At 37.8% G+C, this 25,648-nt stretch overlaps 4 protein-coding genes and 1 pseudogene across 10 annotated transcripts; 1 reads left to right on the plus strand and 4 right to left on the minus strand.

The window, feature by feature from the left end:
* Nucleotides 1-820: 820 nt before the first annotated feature.
* On the minus strand, nt 821-5,281 carry LOC110768563 (O-fucosyltransferase 39). 3 transcript variants are annotated; one of them, XM_088255134.1, is made up of 11 exons: nt 5,138-5,281; nt 4,784-5,003; nt 4,198-4,293; nt 4,026-4,107; nt 3,811-3,881; nt 3,558-3,646; nt 3,246-3,449; nt 2,444-2,714; nt 1,855-2,082; nt 1,520-1,717; nt 821-1,390 (listed from the first exon to the last, which is right to left on the minus strand). In XM_088255134.1, the coding sequence occupies exons 2-11, from the start codon at nt 4,922-4,924 to the stop codon at nt 1,181-1,183; spliced, it is 1,590 nt and encodes a 529-aa protein (XP_088111260.1). In that variant the 5' UTR covers nt 4,925-5,003; nt 5,138-5,281; the 3' UTR covers nt 821-1,180. The 3 variants fall into 3 exon arrangements, with proteins under 3 accessions (XP_088111260.1, XP_088111261.1, XP_088111262.1); XM_088255135.1 differs by having other exon boundaries at nt 5,166-5,184; XM_088255136.1 differs by lacking the exon at nt 5,138-5,281 and having other exon boundaries at nt 4,198-4,260; nt 4,784-5,079.
* Nucleotides 5,282-8,399: 3,118 nt separating this feature from the next.
* Nucleotides 8,400-11,212, plus strand: PAS2 (Protein-tyrosine phosphatase-like, PTPLA). Its single transcript, XM_088254267.1, has 9 exons — nt 8,400-8,699; nt 8,779-8,890; nt 9,023-9,041; nt 9,188-9,276; nt 9,394-9,447; nt 10,403-10,473; nt 10,568-10,649; nt 10,850-10,950; nt 11,037-11,212. Exons 1-9 carry the CDS (start codon nt 8,629-8,631, stop codon nt 11,101-11,103), a joined length of 666 nt encoding a protein of 221 aa, XP_088110393.1. The 5' UTR covers nt 8,400-8,628; the 3' UTR covers nt 11,104-11,212.
* A 780-nt stretch (nt 11,213-11,992) lies between these two features.
* On the minus strand, nt 11,993-17,348 carry LOC110768560 (guanosine nucleotide diphosphate dissociation inhibitor At5g09550-like). 2 transcript variants are annotated; one of them, XM_088254266.1, is made up of 13 exons: nt 17,277-17,348; nt 15,808-15,870; nt 15,492-15,575; nt 14,902-15,009; nt 14,603-14,775; nt 14,371-14,482; nt 14,032-14,112; nt 13,888-13,950; nt 13,483-13,581; nt 13,259-13,383; nt 12,927-13,137; nt 12,405-12,479; nt 11,993-12,241 (listed from the first exon to the last, which is right to left on the minus strand). In XM_088254266.1, the coding sequence occupies exons 2-13, from the start codon at nt 15,859-15,861 to the stop codon at nt 12,191-12,193; spliced, it is 1,236 nt and encodes a 411-aa protein (XP_088110392.1). In that variant the 5' UTR covers nt 15,862-15,870; nt 17,277-17,348; the 3' UTR covers nt 11,993-12,190. The 2 variants fall into 2 exon arrangements, with proteins under 2 accessions (XP_088110392.1, XP_021828024.2); XM_021972332.2 differs by lacking the exon at nt 17,277-17,348 and adding an exon at nt 16,464-17,256.
* LOC148293652 (disease resistance protein RPM1-like) lies at nt 17,273-25,288 on the minus strand. Of its 4 annotated transcripts, none has more exons than XM_088254263.1 (2): nt 22,049-25,288; nt 17,273-17,348 (listed from the first exon to the last, which is right to left on the minus strand). In XM_088254263.1, exons 1-2 carry the CDS (start codon nt 24,760-24,762, stop codon nt 17,288-17,290), a joined length of 2,775 nt encoding a protein of 924 aa, XP_088110389.1. In that variant the 5' UTR covers nt 24,763-25,288; the 3' UTR covers nt 17,273-17,287. The 4 variants fall into 4 exon arrangements, with proteins under 4 accessions (XP_088110389.1, XP_088110388.1, XP_088110390.1 ...); XM_088254262.1 differs by lacking the exon at nt 17,273-17,348 and adding an exon at nt 21,676-21,909; XM_088254264.1 differs by lacking the exon at nt 17,273-17,348 and having other exon boundaries at nt 22,049-22,339; nt 22,477-25,287.
* LOC148293653 (disease resistance protein RPM1 pseudogene) lies at nt 17,474-20,348 on the minus strand (annotated as a pseudogene).
* Nucleotides 25,289-25,648: the final 360 nt, after the last annotated feature.

Raw genomic sequence — 25,648 nt, forward strand, 5'->3', positions numbered from 1 at the left:
TGTCCAATCCGTTGACCATGTCCAACGCATGTCGGAGGAATGTCCGACACTCCGACACTTCGACACTCCGACACTCCAATAATTTGAAGTGTCCGTGCAACATAGGTTATGGGGGTTGGGGTTTTGTGGGAGTGGTCTTCATGGGGAAAGGGGGGAGTAGAGTAAAAATCGAGAAAAGGGGGAGCATAGAAGAAATCGGGGGAGGGGGGAGGTGTAAGAAATCTGTAGAGGTGGGGGGAGGCGCTAGGTTTCTAGGTTTTGCACAGGTAGGGAGGGTGGGTTACGAGGTGGGTTTCTTTGATCAGGGAGGGGGGTGATGGTGTTATGCACAAGGATAGGGTGGGTTGCGGGTGGTAGGGGAGATGGAGGTGGGCTCCATTTTGCTACATCACCCACTCAAATTGGAGTAAATGACCTAAGTGCACAAAATTACTAAAACACCCCCATCATGTCATCAAACTTAACAGACTTTTGGATGGAATTAACGGTAGGGGGCAATGTGGAACATCAAACCTTGGTCAATGGGGCAATTAAGGGGGTAAAGTAGAATTTGATCAATATTTCTGGGTGCAGTGTAGCAATTAAGCCTATTTTTAAACGTTGTGAGAGACTAAAAAGAAATAAACTTCAAAGGGAAATTTGCTCAAAACCACCTGGACTATTGGGAGTGTGCATAACCGATAATGGATAGTAGCAAGCAAGGGACTGATAGCTCAAGTGGTTAAGAGAATTTACTCTTGCATCCGAGGTCCTAGGTTCAATTCCCCCCTCCACTAATATTGCTTGTATTAAAATAAAATAAAATAAGTAGCAAAGAAGATGCATAAAGCAGGGGCATGGAAGGGACGGTATACATGTAATTCGAATTGGAACAAACACATTTGTTTCTGTCTAAAAGTATTGTCCCTAAAAGTCAATCACATCCAAACCCCTTGACAAATACAAGTACAAACCCAAACCCCAACCCCACTTCTACATAAGTGTATTTTTCGACCAATACATCCCCAGAAGCACCTATTACACCTATTGCACCCTATTGAAAATATTACCTGTATAGTTTTATGACTAACAGAAATGGGATTGTTTTTTATTTACCAATAATACAAGTCACAAAGGTGTAGTGGTACCAAATAATGAAATCTAGAAGGTCGTCTAGATCTTCTTCACCATCACATTAACCTCATGCCTGGCACATGCAGTCAGGAGCAGGATAGGTGTATATGGACTGCTTTGGCTTTCTCAGCCTGATTTGCCCTTGTCTGTTTTGGTGCCCTTCTACTACTGACTGCTGGAAGTCTGACCAGCTAATGCTTTTGTTTAGGAAGAGTTGACCCAACAGTGACATACTCGGCCTAATCGTCTTCAAGTTCTCATAAGTTCGATGCCCTACCTGTTGACACCAAAGATTGTCATCTTAGTATGACTATAATGCAAAGTAGGGTATAAAAATATCTATGGTCTTAAAAGTACCAATGCTGACCATGTAGAATTCATAAAAAGTTGCTTTTAAAAGTCTTACCAGTGCATTGTGCATATTTCCTGGAGAAGCAGAAACGAAGATGTCGCTGTGCATGCTAACGTAGTAATCAACTGCTGCTAACAAAGAAGCCTTTCCTTTTATTTGGGCCCGTTCTTCTGAAGAAGCAAGGCTCTTTTTGTCTTCCATTAGTGGAAACAATCTTCGCAAGTTTGAAATCCTAGCTTCCCCACCATATACCTGGATAAAACAAAACAATTTTAAGAAATAGAACTCCGTGAACCAGAAACATTAAATTTGAAGTTCCAAATTGAAATGTTCCAATTCACTGGGATGAGCCTTAGCTAACAGGAGTTGGATAGAAGAAAGCTATGAACCTTGTGGGAAGCAAGATATAGACGAGTACTGTTGTCAAACCCCAAAGCTGCAAGCAGCAATCCAATCTCTTCTGGAGTTAATGGACAACGCCCCTGACTCCTCAACTCTTCGTCGGTGAACTGGGAGTTAAGGACCCTTCCCTGCCAGATCACTTGTCGGTATTTGGCCAGAGCCAGTTTTTCAGCTTTTCCACCACCAAAATCACAGGCTGAATGGGCTGCCATATCCTGTAGAAAGACGAGATTAATGAAAGAACATACAAATACGATTCCAACTTGAAATCCACAACTACAGAGAGTGAGAAAAAAAATTAAGCAGAGGGTGTGGGATACATACGAAACATGGTTACTAGACGTATAGATAGTATTGGCATACTGCAGACACATCATTTTCATATTTTTGAATAGTTAAAAATAAAGTGTAAGTTGGTTAGAATGAAATATAATGTGTTACGATCTGTCGATTGTTTGTGTGCCCCATAACATAAACACTTCAAGTCAGACATTGCTAGTATACATCAAGCAGTTCCTCATACCAATTATGCCAAAATTCTCTGTAGCTTGCATCAGTTATAGGAGAGGAGCATACCTTATCAAACCGTAGGTGTAGCACAACAAATTTCCCTGCCCCTTGTTTATCTTTCACATCAGGCATCTCCTGCAGGTAATTGGTGGCAACTGCTCCACTTTTGCCAGAAGGATTTCTAAGGCGGCTGATCAGAGCATCTCCAAGTGCTCTAATATGAGGGACAAAAACTAATGCTTGAAAGTTGACCTTACAGCGTAGCCGTTGGATGTCCATAGGCAAGTTATCAAATGTCAGGCGGTGAGAGAAAGGGGCAATTGCTGCTATTCCATAACTGAACCACATACAATTCAGTAAATATGAAATCTTAGGTATGAAGACATAATTTTTTATTAACTTTGATACCTACTCAAAATTAAGGGGGACAAAAACCCCGAGCAGACATCGAAGATATGACACAAGCAGCTTATAATGACTTTAATGAAGTAGAATCTTAGTAATTTCACAGTAATGCACTGAACATAAAGAGTTCAGCTACACCTGTCAATGTAGATAGACAAGTTATTGCATGTCCACCTTCTCAAATCCTGCCTCTCCACAACAATGAATGGAAAGGGCATCATTTTTTGCCAAAACTTTCAAATTCTGGTACTGGAGTACATAATGCTGCAGTTGAAATATCACATGAACAAGGCCTTTAAACTTTCCTTATCCTCAAAATCAATATGCTGCTTTTGGGGCATTACCAAGAAAAAAAACTATGTTTCCATTGATGCAAGACACCTTATATGTCTCACCTAAACGCCCAAAAATTCAAACAACAATAAAACTCTAATTTAAGTCAACAAGTTCAGGTAATACTGACCTCTGAACTACAGGCAATACGTTCTCTAGATACCAGTTGGCTGAAGCATGCACAGGTGCTGTCTTAACTCTGGTAGCTCGGATGGCCGTTGCATAGTACTCCCTTGTGCTCCAGGAGAAATCAGAAGGTAGCTCTTTAACTATGGAAATATCATCCTTCAATGCATTAATGAAATGATCAACATCAAATATATCCATGAAGGAGCTGCAGAGAAAGGAAAATATCCAACATAAGAATTCCACTCAGAATTCAAGAGATAAAGAACAAATATAACCAAAGCATAGATAAACCAACTTTTGCTTCTACGTATACCTCGAATCTCGCCATACAGGATTCACTTCAAGGTATGGGATCACAAGAGTTGCATTCAGTATTTTAGCAACAGCAACTGCATCACATATCTACAAAGGGAACAATTTTAAGACCTAGCCAAGAAGTTCTACAACTTTGAAACAGACAAGACAAGACTGCAAATTTTAATCATAGAAATAACAGCTATTCCAGTTGACTTTTTTTTTTCCTACTTCAGATTTACATTGGACACATTAGAAACTTTTAAACCTACCCCCATCCTCTGCTGGTTCAGCCCTCCATCAAGAAATAATTGGATAAATCCCTCAGACTTCTCTGGTAATGCTGCATGAGATAAAAAAATCAATTGCGGAAAAGTAACACTTTATAAACATTGTTAAAACACATTAGTTCTGCAGCATACGGTAATGCTACTTTAGGTGGAATACAGATATAAACAAAGTATCACTGTTTTCCATTAACACTCACAAGGGGCAATTGATGATTCTGCACAAGGTTTCAATGATTGGTTGGCCAATGGAGTCCATAGATCTGAGAGTTCCCTTTCTGACTATACAATGGAAATAATTTTTATTTTTTTCAGTCAAGAATACAAATCAGTCAAACTATTTAAGAAACAATTGTACTGCTTAATACTCACAGTTTGGCGTTGTACAGCACTCTTGAGAAGGCGCTGGTGTCTAGATTTTGGAACATTCCATTCCTGAAAATTCGACTTCATCATCACATTAAGCCCCTAAAAGCAAAGCTGTATTTAATTGATGCTGATTTTTGCAACAGGTGGAAATGCACTTATATATAACTGAAATGGCACACACTTGCACAAAAGTCGCCGAACATTTGATGGGTCTCGACATTCAATTTGATATGAGAAATGTACAAGCAATATGTTCATGACGCCAGCACATACAGTAACTTGCTACTCGTCATTACACAGAGATTTTACATCAAAGTAACTCACACTGCTGATGGCCTATTGACATTTGGGAACTCGGGGAGGGGATGGTTCCCATTTCACACTTACAACAAAACATAATTATATTGCATTGAATATCTATTATTCAACCAAAACCACTACAAAAGGCCAGAAAATCCCCTAGAAAATATCACAAATTTGTCCCTTAAAATAAGAAACCGGAAAATCTCTTTACCAATCGAAACAAGCAGGTAAAAATAACTTATAATCCCAGGAAAATAGCTAATTAATTAAAAAGCATGAAACGTACCGACAACATGGAAGGTGAAGCATGCCCCAATGGGCTGAACAAACTGGGCAAGAAAATGGGAAGCAGCAGCAGCAGAAGAGCACCAAGTGCCCCTCCTCTAGGAGAATGATAGTGATTGTGGTAGTGAAGCTTCAGGCCCATTTTCCAAAACTCTGATCACTCACTCCACTCCACCTCCGATCTGAAACTAAAAACTGGGTTTTGCTCTGCAGTGTGAAAACTACAAAGACCCAGAAGAAGAAGAAGAGAAAAAGGGAATAAGCAACTATAAATGTAGGCCTAGAGAGTAAGCCATTATCATCAATAATATAATAGAGAGAAAGCAGAGAGAGGAGAGAGAGAGAGTAAAGGTACTTTGAGTTGGGACACCTGGACACTTTACCGTGAATTGATTATGGGAACGTGTCACTTTTCTGGGATGAAAGTGAATTTAAGGATTTTGGCGTCGAAAAAACCAAAAACAGTGTGATTTAGTTTGCCTTTTTTGTTGGTTTTATTTATTTATGTATTATTTTTAAGAGAACTCGGATGCTCGGAGTGAGTCATTTTGGAGTCTACAAGGTTTTGCATGTTTTTGGACCGTTAGGTTGGTGGCGGGTGGGTATCTCTATGACCCTATGAACTTTATTGTATTGGCTTCTGGTGCTACCCACCGACACTACAGTGGACTCTTGGGAATTTTTACCCCGAGTACTCTACTCACATGGAATTTGGGAGATATGATATGAGGTCATGGACTCATGGGCTCTCTCTCTCTCTCTCTCTCATGACTTTTGTGTTGTGTTTATTTGACCCATCATTCAGGTCTCTCTGCACAAGAAAGGTTTCTTCTTTTACAATTTTATATTCACCCCCAACGGTCTAATATTATTATCATGGCTGGATGCTGGATGCTGGATGCTGGATGGATGAATGCAGATCAATTGCTAATTTCCGCATCCAATGTGCCCAAAAGTCTAACATTGGAACTTGATTTACTTTTCTTTTCCTTTTTGTGGAATTGGGTTTTTCTCTAAATATCCAAAATTTTCTAATCTCTCTTGCAAATCTCCTGCCATTGACAAATGCTGGCATAACTGGTTAAGCTTAGGATATGGTGGTTGCTTGTAGGCTAATGGAGGAACAAGTTTGATTTTGATGATAGCCGCCCTGACCCCAAAACCTTGTCTTTTATCATGTGGATGTGGTTGAGTTGCGTTGCGTGTAGCCGAGGGATGTTTCTAAGAAAGTGTGCTAAATGGAGTGGGAGGATAGCGGTTGTTGTAGGTGGCTCATAATAAGAGTTGATGAGGGTGAGTTTTTGGGGCCCTTTTTAAAGACTCTTTTATTTATTTATGTTTCTTTTTTGGGTAAAACCCTTTCAAAGAGTGTTTTTTTTGGGTAAGAAACCCTTTGAAAATACCATTAGAGAAGTCATGAGGAAAGGAAAGTACCCCCCCCCCCCCCTTCATGGTTTTAGGTTTAGGGACCGTACAAGAGTTTGCTGTATATATATAGGACTAGCTATTCTTACCGACATCAGCTTTTTTTTTTTTTTTTTTTTCTTCTTTTTTTCTTTTCTTTTCTTTTCTTTCTGCTAGCACGTGTGTGGGCTCCACCACCAGCCTGGGCTTGGGATTAGGCTAAAGTGGCCCTATTACTCCTTGAACACCATTAAGAATCTTCATTGAACAGTCAATTTTACTTGGGTTTATTGTCTGGCCCAACTTCTTTTAAACTATAAATAGGCTCTTAAATGGTAGATGGAGCCTCATTTAGAGCTTCGGTAGAATTTTTCGGGTTTGAAAGGAATTTTCTCCACAATGAAGGCTCTATATTTAAGGTTCTAAATGTTTTCATTTTGTAATTTACATGCTAAATTTTTTTGTTGTAAACTTGTTTTATGTTCATGGATAATTATGTTATATTAGTTTTTTTTTTAATATGAACATTTCAATAAAAAAGAAATAAATTTTGGATGAGATTTGGAAAAACAGTATAAATTGAAAACAAACACAAGGAAAAAAAAAATTATACAAAATACAAAAAGTAACAGCATCAACACTTGGCAACCTATAAAAACAAAAAAGGGATAGAAGCAAAAAGGAGCCTTGTGGAGCTGCACAAGCGAGTGAATGGTAGCACCTAAAATGGGCTTCAGCTTTCCACGTAGCAGGCCCCGCTTGGTTTCAGTGGCTTCAACCAGAGCCCTATATATATAAAAGTGGATACAACCCTCCGCCCAAGCTTGGGTTTTTAAAGATGACTTTTTGACCCTAGGTGCTACCTTTTGAAGCCCAAGGGTGGTGTAGCCCCATTTTAGGAGTCATTCTATAGTGAGGGCGGTATATATGGCCCTTAAGTGAGGTCCTGTCTCTTAATCGTTGAATCAGGCTAACCAATTTGATCAAACGACTAAGAGATAAGATCTCACTTAAGGGCCCTATATAAGGCCCTCACTATAGAATTCTTACCCCATTTACAGCCCTCATTGGGCTTGCTCTTACAAAGTTGATTCTTTAGACTTGTGAAAAGACCCAAATATTCTCTTTTTCAAGGATGGTTGTTGATATGTTGTTGAGTAATTGACCACATTATGGATTTTGTTTTATGGGCATATCCTGGCCCATATTGAAGCCCACAAATGGAAAAGGGTCCAAGCGTTTGTCTAGATAGGAGTCATCTTCATTTCGTATTGATCTTATAGTTTACCGTTCGTTCTCTCAAGTCTCTTGTAAAATATTACTCTTTTGAGGCATGTTTACTAATCAGAAATAGGGAAGTCATGAATCAGAGAACTTAAATAAGGGTCTTGACTTACAGACCAAAGGTCTCAGGTTCAAATCCCACGACATCATGGTGTTGTGTGTGTGTGAAATCTCTCTCCCTCTCGTTTAGACTATCGTTTGTACTAACAAAAAAAAAGAATCAGGAAACTTAAATAAGGGAATTAAGAAATGGGAATTGGATCAACCCGCCATAGTTGATCTCATTCCTTAATTTAAGGATATTTGATTGTGAATTTTAACTTGGAACCCACATAACTTTTTATTTCTTGTTATAAGTAAATGCTAGGAAAGTCATGAATTAGAATCATTCAAATACTTACGTGTTCGTAATGCCAAATGATTGCCCCTTTGTGCTTAAGCATGTGATATTTTGCTTGACAAAAATATCACCCTCCCTATGCTTCAATTTAATCTTTAGCCTAGGGATTTTAATACTAATTTTTTTAGTGTCATGCAATTCATATGTGATTAGAGAAAAAATTATAGATATTCAATTTGAAGTACACATAACTAAAAGAAGAGTGCTAAAATCGTCACCCTTATCTCCATATGCACATGAGGTATTTTAGTCAATTCCCAAGCCAAAATATTCAATTTCGTAAGTTAAGAGTCAAAAAAGTAGTAACGTGTTTTACTTGGAATGGGGAAATAAGGAATTAGATCAACTACCCTCTATAGTTGATATGATTTCTAGTTTTGAGAATAGGGTTATGATTAGTGATTTTAATATAATTTATATATTTTTGATTTCTAATGTGTTAGTAATAGTATACGTGGAAGTCAGTAATTAGATGAAAGTAGCGTTGAACCATTAAATACGTTTGGTGTTTTTGTGATTAAAATTGGAGCCCGTTGGGGGTTGGATGTTGGGGAAATACCAAAACAGAGTAAACAAAAATTTCAGACGCCAGTGCGAGCAAGTAGAAGAAGTAGTTGTGGCGTTGAGCTAATAACTCACCTACATGCATTTCATTCCTTATTTATTATCCTTCACATCTCTCTCTCTTTTCTGTATCTCTCTCTCTCTCCCTATATAGATTAGTGTTGTAGGCTGCTAGATCTGCCATAGCTTCATCAATGGCGGGGGCGTTATCCGCTCTCAGGCGCCTGTACCTCTCTCTCTATAACTGGACCGTCTTCCTCGGATGGTACCCACTCCCACAATCTCTCTCTCTCTCTCTCTAGTGACCACTATAACGTATTGAATTCTATATTTCATGGTTTCAGGTTGCAGGTACTGTATCTTGCTCTCAAGACTCTCAACGAATCAGGCCACCAGCATGTTTACAAAGCCGTTGAACGCCCACTTCTTCTTGCTCAATCCGCCGCCGTTTTGGAGGTTCACTACTTCTACTCCCTCCAATTATTATTATTTTTTTCTTCGTTGTATTTTAAATTGGGGGATGCATTTTCACATTTCTTCTTCTCTATTGTTCTCTAAATTGGATTTTGGAAATGTATGGAGCAACAGATTCTTCATGGTCTAGTAGGTCAGTGTCTTTAAATTTTTTCTTTCCTCAAGGTTTTTTTTTCTTTTACATAATTGTAAACAAGATGGTCTTTAACTGAAATTTAGCTGATTTCTTTTGTGGGTTTTAGTTAACATTGTTAATTGCTCTTTCTATGTATTGTAAAGGTTTGGTCAGATCTCCGATATCAGCGACGCTGCCGCAAATTGGTTCAAGATTGTATCTTACTTGGGGAATCCTCTGGAGTTTCCCTGAGGTACCAATGCAAATTCCAAGTTGTGATCACTGTTAAACATTCTATACTTCAAAGATTTTTTTTCCTCTTCATTTGGGGTTTAAGATTTTACTAACAAGATGAAGCTTATTGCGGCAGACTCAGAGTCATATACTTGTGAGCTCTTTGGTCATCAGCTGGTCTATCACTGAGGCAAGTGTTTCCTGGTTGCCAATTCTTGCCTTTTTTACTCTCTTTTGTGTTTACAGCTATGTAAAAAGTATTATTATTGTATTGCTAGAGAGAAATTGTTGTGCCCAACTGCCTAGAGACCTGCAAGTAGTGTTTTTGTTTTTGGGGTTTTAGCCCTTATGCAATCTGAGTCATCCAGAATTATTCTAAATCAATATCGAAATATAGAATCAAGAAGTTTAGTTGGTGCACTAAACATAATTTGTCTTGCTTCCCACAAAATGGCGTGACCACTTTAATTGAAGATATAGATCAAATGCCACTTTTTATCTCATAGTAAAGGGCAAGGGGTGCCAGCTTGATAAATTTTAAAACAGTTTCATTGTTCATATCTTCATAATTGAGGATGTATTCACTTGGTTTATTTGAGAACAGAATGTCTCTAGCCAGATGTGGTTCTCACCCCTTGAATTATAAGGTTTATCATTTTGTCTTAGATTGTATATAAAATGACCTATTAATACGCAGGCTTTTAGCTTAATGAAATGCTTTCTGTGATCATAATTTGTTGCTTTAAGCATGAATTTTGTTATTTATTTATTTATTTTTCTAAAGCAGTTGGCTTGAACTTCTGCTTCGAAACATGTACTAAGAGCAACTATGCATGTATGTTTTCCGCTTCATAAATGCAAATTTTAAATCCAAAATTTGTATGTTATAGCTGGCCTTTTTATCAAGTTGTATCTATACAGAACAATCATAAAATAAATTGCCAGACAATTGCTTCTCTGTTGAAACTTCTAGAATTCTTGACTTAAGGTAATACATGCTGCATCCAGGTGTTTATTGCATTAATACATGCTGAATCCTGATGTTGGTTGCGTTAATGCATGCTGCATACTGATGTTGCTATTCTCCAGTGGATAAGTTGTAGTAGGTGGGAAACAAAGTCAGATTCGTTTCTTTGTAATTGCAGATTATTCGATACTCTTTCTTTGGCATGAAGGAGGCACTTGGTTTTGCACCTTCATGGCTCTTGTGGCTCAGGTAGTACATCAGTTATATGCCCACTGGACGGGAATGTAATTAGTTTGAGTTCTGTGATTCATTCATTTTTTTTTGTTCTTTCAATCCCATGCAGGTATAGCACCTTTATCTTGTTGTATCCAACTGGCATCACAAGTGAAGTTGGTCTAATTTATATTGCCTTACAATACATTCAGGTATCAAATTAAATGATGCATAAAACCAAGAATTTTTTTTTTTGGGTCCCTCTTTTTTGGGGTGAGGGTGTTTCCAAAGGGGTGGCTTTTGTGGGTTTGAGGAGTTTGGTGTTGTAGCCGTTTATTACTCATCTTCTACGTGGAACTTGCCGTATTTTCTACTTGTAGCAAAGAGTTTAAAAGTATCTGTGTATTTGCAGAAGTCTGAAAAGTATTCTATAAGGATGCCAAACAAGTGGAACTTCTCTTTCGATTACCTCTATGCTGCCATTATCGCTCTAGGAATCTATGTCCCAGGCATGTATTCTTTCATTGGCATATTTTACCACACATACCTATTTTGCCTCTCATTATTCATTTTCCAATTGATTTATCTGTTGCAGGCAGCCCTCACATGTACCGGTATATGCTTAGTCAGAGGAAGAAAGCTCTTTCAAAAACCAAAGCGGCATAGATGGCGACAAAGGTTTAATGTGTTTCTCATGGTCATGATAATATCAATCATATCGTTGTGTGTAAGATGGAATTTTATTCTTGAAAAGGTGATTTCTGTTTTTGACAAATTTTCTAACATGCTAACAAGAATAATTGATCAACCGGGTTAGTGCCAAACAAAAATTATTTGATTTTAACACGACGTATGGGATGCTGATTTTCTTTTTTCTATTTATTGATATGGTATATGAATCCTTTTAGGATTAAGTTTGTAGTTCATATGATATGTGGTTTTGGTTAAAAAAACAACACGATTAATACCAGATTTTGAGAGTGGATTAGTATTAATCACAATCCTGAAACCAGTTGAATGGATTTTATTGATGCTACCTAAGAATCTGGTTATAATAAACATAGTTTGCACTCTAAGCTGTATTGCCAACAGAGAACAGTCCAAGATAGAATTATAGAGCCAAAAAAAAGCAAAGAAAAGATTGTCAAAATAACTTGTACAGGTATACAAACAGAACAAATTAGAGAAAATTTTGCAGAAGGTGCTCAATCAAGCATTTGGATCCTTAACTTCTTTTCCTATCCAAGAACATGCCCCAAGACCAGTCAACATTTGCAATTGCAAGTGAGTATTGGGATGTACAGAAAATTTACTTAAAAATTGTGGCACAAAAACAAAAAGGAAAGTGTTTTGAGGATGACCCCAATGCATACTCATAAAGAAGAGGGGGGCAAAAACGTATGGAAGATGCTTGCTATCAACAAATAATAATCCAAATCATCAGATTCATCCATAAAATAAAAAAATTACAAAAGGATAGTGATTAATTGTTATCATCAGATTCATCCATAACTCAAAATTCCCATAGCCATGCCGTAAAATCCACTTATTCGAGTCAGAAAAACAAGAATTCTATATCCTTTGAAGGTTCAAAATCTACACCGTTTGCATTGCAGTGGAACAAATTTTTCAGCAAAAGAGTAGCTAAAATGTTCAAGAAATACAACATCAGAACACTTGAATAATCTTCAACTTTAAAAATAGAGGAAAAGAAAGTACAGAATGTTTCAGCAACTGTTCCTCTTCCACAATGTCATTCTTCAGCAGCGCTGGCAGCACTCAGGTCCACACTCAAGTCAAGAGTCTGAAATATATTCACCTACTTGTTAGGGCTTTCCAAAGGGTTATGCAATAAAGGAAAAACTGGAAACAAAAACTATTTCTTTCGATTTTGGTCAAAATTAATGAAGGATCTAAGCATGTTCAATTGTATAAGTTGGCTAACTGGAGTGAACTTGAAAACTTACCTTTCCAGTTATCTTGCTGTACATGGCAATCACATCTTGGACAGTAGTCTCGAAGTGTGTCGTCGCATCATAACTCTGCAAAGCATTCCAACTCCAAGAAATGAACAAAGACTTCAAAGTCTCAATGAGAAGAAACACAGGCTAGAAAGTCACATGGAAAAGTATTTGGAATAGGCTTTACAAATCATTATCTGAACATCAACTTATGGCCCTCCTTTGCTTAGAGCAATTGAAAATGTGGGAAATCATTGGAAACAGCGTATGAATTCATTAACATCAATAAATAAATAAATGACTTGGATCTCCATCTAGAAGAACCTGTTGCCAGTCTTCATACCAGATAGCAAGTCTGAGCTTTAATTGCAGCTGAACAAAAAATGTTGGTTATTCTAGCACTAAATATCCTATAATTTCTCTTCTCCAGTTTTGAGCTCTAACAGTTGTCATGAGTGCAAATTGAAGTATAAATTTATGAGACTACGAATAATCGAAACGAAGATGTAAGATTTCATTTATTCTCACCGCAGAGATGAAACAGTTGTCCCCATCATTCTGGTTGGTAGGTTCGTATCTGTCGTAAGTGTCAAAGAAGATTTCGTCTATGGGCCCAAGGAGATCTGTGCCAGCTTTCAACTCCACCTGAGGATTATCGGTCTCTGCTTCTGTCAACACAAAAGCAATGTATTTCCCTTTCGGAGCTACATTGTGGGAATAGGAGCAGCAAAACAGGTACCTAGAACAGAGGCACAGAACTTTCTTTGGTAATCATTGAATATCTAGATTATATATTTGTCATTACATGTTGGATTATATATGTAGTAGTTATGCTCTTGGCATGAGGGGTAACAACTTACATATCTGATTTACGTCCAAGTTGCTTCTGGGGTAGAATAACCTGGACTGAGTGAGAATCATGGGTGCTTGGGATTGGATGACTCATAATACATATAGCACGGGCAACTTTCCCTATCTTCTTCACCTGTTGCAAGTGACGGAGATTGCAACTCAAATCAGTTGTCAAACTGCAAATTATCGTGTCGAATGACACTGCTGATATTCAAAGATTTATTAGTTTTACCTTGTCAGGCAAATATGAAGGATCACATACAACTTTTTTGCATTTTGCAGTTTCTCCTTCGGAAGTCACACCAAAGGCCTTTCCGTTTTCGAACTCTACCTGCCATTTGGCAACATCCGCATTGTAGATACCAGATTCAATTTGTTGGTTACCACATATACTTGAAATTTGAGAAATCAATCACAGCAGTACATTGTCTCCATGGATAAAATAACTCTATCCATAGACTTCCAGAAGGGTCAATTGGTTCTATCTCTCAGCCTATATGAGCCAGTCATGTTATGTTCAGAGAACAAAAACCCTATTATACCATTACTAGATATAAAAGATGGGATTTAAAAGGTTTATGACAGAGCATTTGGATAATTTTGGATTTGCATAAATAAAACACCCAAACACACACACCTTGCATTCTGGCTTGCTGAGCATGTAGGTGCCACCATAAACAGCACTCAACCGAGCAAATGCCTGCCGATTTCATAGCACATATAGTCAGAGGAACAAAGTTGCATATCCATGAGATACTACAAATAATGGTTCTAAACATACCTGGGGCAGCTCTCCCAGACCATATAAGGGATAAATATAAGGAGATCCTCCTTGAAAGCGTGCTAAAGACTCTGCATATAACTTTTCAAAAGGAAAGTAGAGTGCGTTATAAAACACTGTAAAGTTCACTATTGCATACAGTTGGAAGCGAAAATAGCAAAGCACCTTACACCAGAATGTTGATAGTTTCTTCACCTATTACCAATCTTATTTCTATGATTCTATCACCTGTTGTCTTTGCATCTCAAACAACTTCTTTAAAATTCTATCTTTACATAATTTTTCTTGCTCCATTTTTAAGTATCATAAGAAGAGAGATGGAATGGAGCAAGTCATTACCTTCATCCTCTTCACAAAATCCATAGCAGGCTCGCCCAAGTAAGAATCATCTCGGTGTAGCGCTAGCGCATGCCCAATGAAATCGACCGTGTTGTCATCTAGCCCGTACTTCCTATGTCAGAAACAAAAACCCTAATGTCATCATGCAGAAATTGAATGTATAGCTCAATTAATGTTTAAGAGGTAAAAGTCAACAAATAAAAAGGGTAAGGAGAAGATGCGGAGGAAGTACGAAATAAGCTCTCGTGCTGTAACTTTGTTGAGGTCCAGGCCTTCATGAGATTTTGGATCATTCTCATCATAGTCTTGCACATAAATGAAAAACTTTCGAGCACGACGCTTCTCAAACAATCCCATGAGTGGAGATTTAAGTGCTTCCACATCATTAGCTGGTACTTTGTGGATCTGGAAACATAAAGCAGAAGTCTATTAACTGATTCAGGGTGAAACAAAATCAACAGTTCAATATACGATATATTCATATAGATGATGGATGCACTCAGTGAAATTAAAACTTATTAGGAATCGCACCTTCCCTTTGTTATACACAAAACTACCATCTACAGCCTTGAAATTCAGATATTTAGTAACATCGGTGTGAATCAGGACACGAACCAAAGCACCATTGGCCATCATGAACTGTCAAATTATGCACAAAGACTGTCATCAATATTCAACATCCAAGCAGACTTTTGTTTTTTTGGTACTAACAATATTCAAGCAGACTTCAGTTAATAAACAAATTCCAGACTAATGACATTCCTGATCAAGGTTGTATCTTTACACCTTTGGAAAGGGATTAAAATAAACAAAGTGCAATTCAGGAACAGGATTTATTCTTGAAAAAATATTAAATATGATAAATACGAGATTGTTACTCCAAATAGGGTTTCCTAGAGCTTGTTTTTGACTTTGCTAACCCATGAGTGACTGAACCTAGCTAGATCACATCATTTACAGGCAAAACAATTAACATGAGAGCCCATGAACATATTACAATCTTAAGAAAACACAGAAAATGGTACATCAACCTTAAATATGACGATTGGGGGCCAATGAAAGGAAAGCGAAAAGAGAAGTCAAAGAACAGTAGTAAGAAATTTATGCATCATTCTTCATACCTTGGGAATCATATCAACATTGTAGTCTCTACTTGAGCCCAAAGTTTCTGGAGGCTTATCCTCCCCCCTGAATCGCTTCCAAAGCTACAAGAAAAGAAAAAAAGAAAACAAACCGAAGCTGGTACTTAAAGAGAAAGCATGTGTAGGAATATCTTATAACAAAAGTATGTCATACTGTTTAGCAACATGTCAAACTATAGCAGTAGGTTAGATTGTTAGCAATAACATTGCCGTTAAATAACTATTAGCAAGATAAAAGCATGTAATCCACCCGAAAACAGTTTTGAAGAAAAAAGAAAAAAAGAAAAACACTAACCTGGTTGAGATTAAGAGAGGTGGACTCTCCTCCATAATAGTCATTCCTATCCATATGCAGTACCTATTTCCAGTAAATGACATATTAGGAAGGAGCTAGTGGCCCAAAACATTCTTATCAATTAATGATCTAACTATAACAACAACAACAACAACAATGATTAATCTAGGTGATATCTGTTGCAAATTGCAACAAATGAAACCTGATCAGAGTGAGATCCGTCATCCATGGTAAATACTGATCAACCAAAGTGATGCCAAATAGTGAGCCATTTGTGTTTAGTTTATGTAAATGCATCTTTTTTTTTTCCTTTCCATTTTTGTTATTTATAAAGTGATATAGGGGGAGGAGGATTCGAACACAAGACCTCGGGTGTATGAGTAATTGCTCTTAACCACTTGAGCTACAAGACCCTTATCTGAATGCATCTCAAATGTACAATTTGACAAAATTCAAACAGCTAGAGTACATTATAAACATATATTTGAAATTTGACCACTGGGGAATTATACATATAAACTAATTAACAATGTGTATCTGCATAACCAAAAATACAAGTACATAAATAGGTAGGTGATTAATGCCAGAGTTAATTAGTCGTTTTGTTTTGATTTGCAAGAAAGAAGTTTCATAAGGTTTCAAATGGAATCAAGAACCTTGAGACCATCAACTGAGAGAAGGCCGCTGAGAATGCATTCTTTGAGGCCCGTTCCGAGCACTATGACGTCGTATTCTTCATCCATGGTTGGCTCTGAGAGACAGAGAGATCAGAGGGAAAACAGAGTATTTGTTTTGTGTTTGTGTTTTTGTCTGAGTGAGAAATGGGAGGTTGGTTAATGGGAAGAAGAAGATTGTGATGAAGAAGTGAGGCTACTTTTAAGCTAGAGATGGAAGAGGTCTCTGTCTGACTCTCTTAGCAAAGCCAGGCGTTCCTGCAGTTTCGGTTAAAACCGTTATTAGACCCCCACCTACGGTTCCACGTGGAAGCGGCTACTTACAATGAATGTCTTTTTATTTTCTTCGTTAAACATGTTTTAAATATATAGTTTTGTTTGATAAAAAGGAAAAAACAAAACTAGATTTCATTTCTTATATAAGATAAAAAATTTGCGTGCATCCTTGTCACAATTGGGGGAGAAAGATGGGGTGGGGGCAGGAAGCCACCGCCGGAGAAGAGGGGGAGGTGGTCGGCGGTGTAAAGTTAGGGAAGGGGAGGAGCCATTCCCTCCTTTTTAATATAATTGCTATCGTAGAAGTGTAAAGAAGAACTGCTATAATTCAGCTTATGGCTCCTGTCCCGTCACCAACATATGCTTGCCACTTTTTTCCTCCTTTTTAGTATAGGTGCTAAGATTACTCATGTGCAGAGTTGATTGAAAGCAATTAAGATTCTGTATTACTAACCTTCACATATAAACGGTTGCCGACACTACAACAAAATTCAACATAAGGCAATAAATGTTGTGTACCTTGATGTTTGTTAAAAGACTTGTACATTTACCCACTTAAACTCAAAATCTTCAATCGGTATGGACTTGTTTCCGCAAAATATATAAAAAGACAAAAGCAATATTTTAATTAACAAACAATTTATATGGCTTTACATCCAAATCATTAAGTTTGAAAATATTCCAAATCATTAAATCAATGAAAGGATAAAAGATACTTATGTATATTTCTTACATCTCTCGTCAACGAGTAGCATGCTTGCATGATCCACACCTCCTTCTTTTATGGACTCTCTAAACTTGTCTGAAACATTATCAAATCTGTATCCTTGTAGTTTAGTAAGGTGCTCAATACCCTGTGGCAATGTTTCCAACGTCATGCAACTACGAATGTCTAACAACTCGAGATTTGGCATCGCCCTTTTTTTTATAGTTATCTTATTTAATAATGCGAGATTCCGAAACTGCAAATACCAAAGCTTCACAAAGCCTCTGTTGAAACATAACTCTTTCCTAACAGAGGCATTATCAAGCCAAAGAGAACGTAGAGAGGGCAATGCTTCAATATGAGGTAGTAAATCTTCTTCAAGTCTGGACCCACGCAGATTCAAATATGTGAGAGAGTGGAGTGAACAAAACCAATGTGGTACCTTTTCCAGTTTGCCGACCAATTTAAGAAAATCAAGGTAGGGAGGCGGTGACGACAATGAGTCAACTCGAAGAAATTCCTCTCCATCTACTACCGATAGATACAAGTAGGAAAGGACCTTAATCTCTCGAATTGAGGCACATAGGTCCTTCTCATCTCTTTCTTCCACATTTGTAATGGCAAGGGTCGTCTTCCACATTTGTAATGGCAAGGGTCGTCAGCTGGGTCATATTTCCAATAAGTCTAAGAATGTTTCCTTCTGATTCAATACATCCCAAAAACTGCAATTTCTTCATCTAACTAATACTTGATGGTATTCTTAGACCAATTATCTTTCCGGAAATGGACCTGCCCGCAAGTAAATAGCGTAAGTTTATCAACTTGGAAATCCCTCTTGGAAGTGCCACTATTTTTGTCGACATTATGTTCAAGGTCTGAAGGTTGCGGAGCTTTCCAATGGATTCCGGGAGCTCCGTAATTGGAGTTCCACTCAAATTTAAATATTTTAAATTAAATAAGGACGTTAGATTGTCTGGTAGATAATCAAGTGGGACATCCTCCAAATCTAGAACCTTCAACAATTTAAGGTCAAAAGGTAATTTATTTGAGAAAGAGAATGAGGATACGCCAGTGGCAAAGACGAGAAACGAACGAAGCCGTGATATACCCGTGCATGATCCAATTTCTCCATTAGTTGTTTGAATTGACAAACGGAGTGCCCCAGTTTCTTCTACTGTTTCACTCCCATCATGTACAGTGCAGAACTTTTTTTTTTTGGCTATAGACAGGGCAATCTCCCGCAAAAGATCATGCATCTTACATGCTGACCAGGGTCCTCGAAATGTTACGAAAAATGAGTTCCATAAGATAGCTATTTGCAACTTTTTCTGGAGTGAGCCCTTCGACATGTTCAACAAATCCTTCAGCGATCCACAATGTGATAAGCCTAAAATTTACGATCAGATGATCTTCAGGGAAAAGGGAACAATATAGAAAGCATTGCTTTAATCGGTATGGCAAATCCTTAAAACTAAACAACAAGATGCGCATCTTCATAGGTTCTAGCAAAGGATTGTTTGTTAAATGCCAATTTAAGCTGTTGTAGATTGTGCTCCACTCTGTAAGTGACTTCTTAGAAGACATAAGACCACTCAAGGCTACGATCACAAGAGGTAGGCCTTCACACTTCTCCACAAGTTCCCGAGCTAATGGCAGAATTTCTGTTGAACAAGATTTGTTAGGGTAACTTGAGAATGCTTTCATGCTGAAGAGCTCCCACGCATCACCCTTTTCCAGCGGTTGAATCTTGTGAACATAGCTTTCAACTCCAAAAGAAGAGGATGCTATGTCTTCTCTTCGAGTTGTAAGCATGACTTGACTTCCAAGTTGTTTATCTAGAAATGAAAACCTTATTTTCTCCCAAAGGTGGACATCCCACACGTCATCCAATATAACTAGGTACCTTTTAGTCTCCAAGTAGTTCACCAAAATCTCCAGCAATTCGTTATAACTCATGGCATTCATGTCTGCAGGGACCTCTTCCTTCTTTGCTTTGTGGAATTCTTTGATCAATCTTCTAAGTAAGTCTTCAATCACATAAGACTGGGAAACAGTAATCCACGCATAGCATTCGAAATGTCTCTTTACAATTTCATCTTTGAAAGTCCTTGCAACTAGAGTTGTCTTCCCGGATCCTCCCATCCCGACCACCGACACAACAGTTTGGCGTTGCTCTTCGTTCATCAGCCATCCCTTTAACAAGTTCTTATCACCTTCAATCCCGACGAGTTCATCCTCCTTATGATAAAGAGAAGACTCCGCTTGATTCTGCACCCATCTGTGAATATCCTCAGAAGAAGTACTTTTTCCTTCTACAGCTGCACCACCACCATATCTCTGACTTCTCTCTGGAAGGGCTCTAATTGCCGTCACGATTTTCTGTAACTTGTTGGCTATTTTACGCTTGTACCAAAGGTGCTTTGGAAAGTGAATGGTTTTGTGGATCCACCTGGCAAATCGACCGCCAATTTGCTGCTCGTACACGTGATACATGAATTCATCAATGACGTTTTCAACATCATTGGCTAAGTCTCGAACGCTTTTGATCCACACTTCCTCTACTTGTGTGTGTGCTTTGTTGCCCCCGTCAGCATCCGCTAAGAAGGCTTTCATGAATTCCAGCTCCCGCTTAATCTCATCAACTTGATCACCAACACCCGCTATGGAGGCTGCTTCACTCTCGAGAATTGCTACAAATTTGTCAATGAAGTGGTCTGCTGAAACTGAAACTGACGCCATAATGGCCTTATTTTGATATATGCTAGCTTAATCAAAACAACACATCTAGAAATGATTCTGGGGAGCAATCAACCGGATGTAACACAAAATTTAAAAATCAAAATACATGAGAAGATAAGATTCCATTGTGTGATGGTGGGTTGGGGCTCAGCTTAGATGTACTAGAAGAGAGAGATGATCAGAAGTTATTGCTTAGAAATCTTGCTATGTTTTTATTATTGCTTTGGAAACTCGGAAAAGTGGGCCTGCTTTCATCATTTTGTGATCACAAGTTCCTCATCCTCGAACGCAATAAATGATGTATTTATTTTGTAGGCTCGTTATATGGCTGTTATAGTGTAAGGTCGTACTTTTAGTAACATAGTTTAAAGTACTATGCTAAGCTTGACCTTTCTCTTAAAAAAAGTTCCGTCAGATCACTGAATAAGAAGACCATGCTTAAACTGTGAAATATTTATTTATTTTATTTATGAATTATGATCCAATTTTTAGGAGTGAAAAGAGTTGAAGAAAGGGAATAGTGGATAGGAAATATAACTATACCATTAAGTTGGAAAACTAGAAAAAGAAGTTCAGTATTTGCAGTCATCCATTTTTTTTTATGTATGCTTGTCTATGTGTTACAACTGATCCTGTATTAATTTATCTAAAATAGATTCTTGTCAGGATCATCACGATATGTATATATTATAACAACTTGATCACTGGAGAAAACACATACAGCAAGCTTTCTGTAGTTGACTTGGCTGGAAGTGAAGGTTTAATTGCTGAAGATGACAGCAGTGAGCGTGTGACAGACTTGCTGCATGTGATGAAATCACTTTCAGCGAATGTTTGGATGACTTATCTCATTTTTCTGATATTGAAAAGTTTTGGTTTCTAGCCTTTCAGGTTGCCTATAATTTTAAGGATGGTTCACATTGGTCTTAAACTTTTGAACAATACGGTTTTCATTTTGCATGATCTTGATACCATAGTATGGCATTTCAAATCTATTTTCTTAGCATGTGATCACAACGGTTACAAATTTGGTATACTAGAGACGATACGAATATCTCCAAAAACTAGGATACATATACAACGGTTAAAATAATATATATAGATATATATGGGGAAAGGAAATGTTTGTCAGATTGTCTGGCAAATTGTGAATCTGGACCCTTGATTAAATTGAATTTTGTCAGAATCTATGGTACAGATTCACAGTATGGAAACATAAGCATTTTTTTGGCAAGAGAACATTAATATACTATAGGTATAATATGTGTTATTTCTTCTCTTTAATTAGAAACGTCGAAAACCTATCCGCCTTTCTCATTTTGTCGAACCACAAAAGAGAAGAGACTTATGTGGCCGGTTAAAATTAGCTTTTGAACAGTATACCCCATTTTGTATCCTCCTGACCGTGTCTTTTCCTTATCAATTTTTGTGGTAGTGGCTACAAATAAACTCAAGAGGTCATATTTCCAATAAATCTAATAATGTTTCCTTCTGATTCAATATATGCCGAAGTTTGCAATTTCTTCATCTTACTAATACTTGATGGTATTCTTACAAACACAATTAGCATAGAAGAAAGTACAAACACTCCGATCGAATATAAAAGAATCCATGATCCAAATCTTAAAAGCTAATCATTGACATGCATCTGCCCATTGCTGAAGCGAGTACTCAGGGATAAAATCTTCAATCGGTAAGGACTTGTTTCTGCAAAATATATAAAAAGACAAAAGCGATATTGTAATTAACAAACAATTTATATGACTTTACATCCAAATCATTAAGTTTGGAAATATTCCAAATCATTAAGTTTAGGAAAGTCAAGGAAAGGATAAAAGATACTTACGTATATTTCTTACATCTCTCGTCGACGAGTAGCATCCTTGCATGATCCACACCTCCTTCTTTTATGGACTCTCTAAACTTGTCTGAAACATTATCAAATCTGTATCCTTGTAGTTTAGTAAGGTGCTCAATACCCTGTGGCAATGTTTCTAACATCATGCAACTTTGAATGTCTAAGAACTCGAGATTTGGCTTTGCCCCTTTTTCTATAGTTATCTTATTTAATAATGCGAAATTCTGCAACCGCAAATACCGAAGCTTCACAAAGCCTCTGCTGAAACATAACTCTTCCCTAACAGAGGCATCATGAAGGGAAAGAAAATGTAAAGAGGTTAATGCTTCAATATGAGGTAGTAACTCTTCTTCAAGTCTAGACCCATACAGATACAAATATTTGAGAGCGTGGAGTGAACAAAACCAATGTGGTACCTTTTCCAGTTTGCCGACCAAGCCAAGTGTAGCAAGGTAGGGAGGTGGTGAAGACAATACGTCAACTCGAAGAAATTCCTCTCCATCTGCTACAAATAAACTCAAGTAGGAAAGGACCTTCATCTCTTCAATTGAGGCACATAGGTCCTCCTCGTCTCTTTCTTTCACATTTGTAATGCCAAGGGCCGTAAGCTGGGTCATATTTCCAATAAGTCTAATGATATTTCCTTCGGATTTAATACTTACCAAATACTGCAATTTCTTCATCTTACTAATACTTGATGGTATTCTTACCCCAGTACAAATTACCTTTCCGGAAATGAACCTACCCATAAGTAAATTGCGTAAGTTTAGCAACTTGGAAATCCCTCTTGGAAGTGCCTCTATTTTTGTCCCCTTGATGTCCAAGGTCAGAAGGTTGCCGAGCTGTCCAATGGATTCTGGAAGCTCCGTAATTGGAGTTCCACTCAAATTTAAATATTTTAAATTAAATAAGGACGTTAGATTGTCTGGCAGAATATCAATTGGGACATCCTCCAAATCTAGAACCTTCAACAATTTAAGGTCAAAAGGTAATTTATTTGGGAAAGAGAATGAGGATACGTCAGTGGCAAAGATGAGAAACGAACGAAGCCATGATATACCTGTGCATGATCCAATTTCTCCATTAGTTGTTTGAATTGACAAACGGAGTGCCCCAGTTTCTTCTATTGTTTCACTCCCATCATGTACAGCGCAAAACTTTTCTTCTTTTGCTATAGACAGAGCAATCTCCCGCAAAAGATCATGCATCTTACATGCTGGGAGGGGTCCTCGAAACCTTTGCTGTAGCATGTTACGAAAAATGAGTTCCATAAAATAGCTATATGCAACTTCTTCTGGCATGAGCCCTTCGACATGTTCAACAAATCCTTCAGCGATCCACAATGCGACGAGCCTAGTAATTACGATCACATGATCTTCAGGGAAAAGGGAACAATATAGAAAGCATTGTTTCAGTCGGTATGGCAAATCATTAAAACTAAACAACAAGATGCTCTTCATAGGTTCTAGCAAAGGATTGTTTGTTAAATGCCAATTTAAGCTGTTGTAGATTGTGCTCCACTCTGTAAGTGACTTCTTAGAAGACATAAGACCACTCAAGGCTACGATCGCAAGAGGTAGGCCTTCACACTTCTCCACAAGTTCCCGAGCTAATGGCAGAATTTCTGTTGAACAAGATTTGTTAGGGTAACTTGAGAATGCTTTCATGCTGAAGAGCTCCCATGCATCACCCCTTTCCAGCGGTTGAATCTTGTGAACATGGCTTTCAACTCCAAAAGAAGAGGATGCTATGTCTTCTCTTCGAGTTGTAAGCATGACTCGACTTCCAAGTTGTTTGTCTGGAAATGAAAACCTTATTTTCTCCCAAAGGTGGACATCCCACACATCATCCAATACAACTAGGTACCTTTTAGTCTCCAAGTAGTTAACCAAAACCTCCAGCAATTCGTTATAACTCATGGCATTCATGTCTGCAGGGGCCTCTTCCTTCTTTGCTTTGTGGAATTCTTTGATCAATCTTCTAAGTAAGTCTTCAATCACATAAGACTGGGAAACAGTAATCCACGCATAGCATTCGAAATGTCTCTTTACAATTTCATCTTTGAAAGTCCTTGCAACTAGAGTTGTCTTCCCCGATCCTCCCATCCCGACCACCGACACAACAGTTTGGCGTTGCTCTTCGTTCATTAGCCATCCCATTAACAAGTTCTTATCACCTTCAATCCCGACGAGTTCATCCTCCTTATGATAAAGAGAAGACTCCGCTTGATTCTGCACCCATTTGCGAATATCGTCAGAAGAAGTACTTTTTCCTTCTACAGCTGCACCACCACCATATCTCTGATTTCTCTCTGTAATAGCTCTAATTGCCATCACGATTTTCTGTAACTTGTTGGCTATTTTACGCTTATACCAAAGGTGCTTTGGAAAGTGAATGGTTTTATGGATCCACCTGGCAAATCGACCGCCAATTTGCTGCTCGTACACGTGATACATGAATTCATCAATGATGTTTTCAACATCATTGGTCAAGTCTCGAACGCTTCTGATCCACACTTCCTCTACTTGTGTGCGTGCTTTGTTGGCCCCGTCAGCATCCGCTAAGAAGGCTTTCATGAATTCCAGCTCCCGCTTAATCTCATCAACTTGATCACCAACACCCGCTATGGAGGCTGCTTCACTCTCGAGAATTGCTACAAATTTGTCAATTAAGAGGTCTGTTGAAACTGAAACTGACGCCATAATGGCCTTATTTTGGTATATGCTAGCTTAATCAAAACAACACATCTAGAAATGATTCTGGGGAGCAATCAACCGGATGTAACACAAAATTTAAAAATCAAAATACATGAGAAGATAAGATTCCATTGTGTGGTGGTGGGTTGGGGCTCAGCTCAGATGTACTAGAAGAGAGAGATGATCACAAGTTTTTTTGGTCAATTGAATTTCATAGAAACCTCAAAAACAGAGGCAAGGAAAAACAAAGGGAAAGAAAACACCATAAAAGAAGCCAAGGTGGAAACAGGGCCACAGAGAACACACTAGGAACTCAGACACAGCAAACCTGTTTCCCACAGAAAAATCAAACAGTTGGGGGGCAAGGTAGGCCGTCAGACACCAGCACACCTACTAGAGATGATCACAAGTGATTGCTTAGAAATCTTGCTATGTTTTTATTATTGCTCTGGAAACTAAAAGAAGTAGATTCCATCTTGCTATGGGTCTATTATTGCTGAAAAAGGGAGCCTGCTTTCATCATGCTGTGATCACAAGTTCCTCATCCTCGAACCCAGCCCAATAAATTATGTATTTATTTTAAATTAATAAATATATATAACATAATATAATATAATAATTAAAAAGTTTTAATGTATAAATAACTAATTAAATAATATTAAGTTAAGTTAGATTAGTCTGTTCGCATGGCCGCTGTAATTTAGTAGCTGTATGTACAGCCACGTATCCTTTTCTTGCGCAAGTTTTTTTCGTTTTCCATTGAGTGAGGAGGACATTCATCTTGATGATGAATTGTTGATGAAAACAATATGTTGTATTAGTTTCATTAATTTTTACCCCATTTTTTCAAAGAAAATTATATGATTTTATTATTTTTGTCAAATTGAATTAA

This window comes from Prunus avium, chromosome 6 (assembly GCF_965620075.1).
Source record: "Prunus avium chromosome 6, drPruAviu1.hap1.1, whole genome shotgun sequence".
NCBI classification, from domain to species: domain Eukaryota; kingdom Viridiplantae; phylum Streptophyta; class Magnoliopsida; order Rosales; family Rosaceae; genus Prunus; species Prunus avium.

Coding starts and splice junctions, on each gene's coding strand:
- LOC110768563 (XM_088255134.1), bottom strand. CDS start 4,924: ATGGGCCTGAAGCTTCACTACCACAATCACTATCATTCTCCTAGAGGA. Junction 4,108..4,197: donor GTGCTGTACAACGCCAAACT/GTGAGTATTAAG, acceptor TCCATTGTATAG/TCAGAAAGGGAACTCTCAGA. Junction 1,718..1,854: donor TATATCTTGCTTCCCACAAG/GTTCATAGCTTT, acceptor TGTTTTATCCAG/GTATATGGTGGGGAAGCTAG.
- PAS2 (XM_088254267.1), top strand. CDS start 8,629: ATGGCGGGGGCGTTATCCGCTCTCAGGCGCCTGTACCTCTCTCTCTAT. Junction 10,650..10,849: donor TTGCCTTACAATACATTCAG/GTATCAAATTAA, acceptor GTGTATTTGCAG/AAGTCTGAAAAGTATTCTAT. Junction 10,951..11,036: donor GGAATCTATGTCCCAGGCAT/GTATTCTTTCAT, acceptor TGTTGCAGGCAG/CCCTCACATGTACCGGTATA.
- LOC110768560 (XM_021972332.2), bottom strand. CDS start 16,550: ATGGATGAAGAATACGACGTCATAGTGCTCGGAACGGGCCTCAAAGAA. Junction 14,483..14,602: donor ACAGCACGAGAGCTTATTTC/GTACTTCCTCCG, acceptor TTTCTGACATAG/GAAGTACGGGCTAGATGACA. Junction 13,582..13,887: donor TCAGCAAGCCAGAATGCAAG/GTGTGTGTGTTT, acceptor GCCAAATGGCAG/GTAGAGTTCGAAAACGGAAA.
- LOC148293652 (XM_088254262.1), bottom strand. CDS start 24,762: ATGGCGTCAGTTTCAGTTTCAACAGACCTCTTAATTGACAAATTTGTA. Junction 21,910..22,048: donor GAGAGATGTAAGAAATATAC/GTAAGTATCTTT, acceptor TATATTTTGCAG/AAACAAGTCCTTACCGATTG.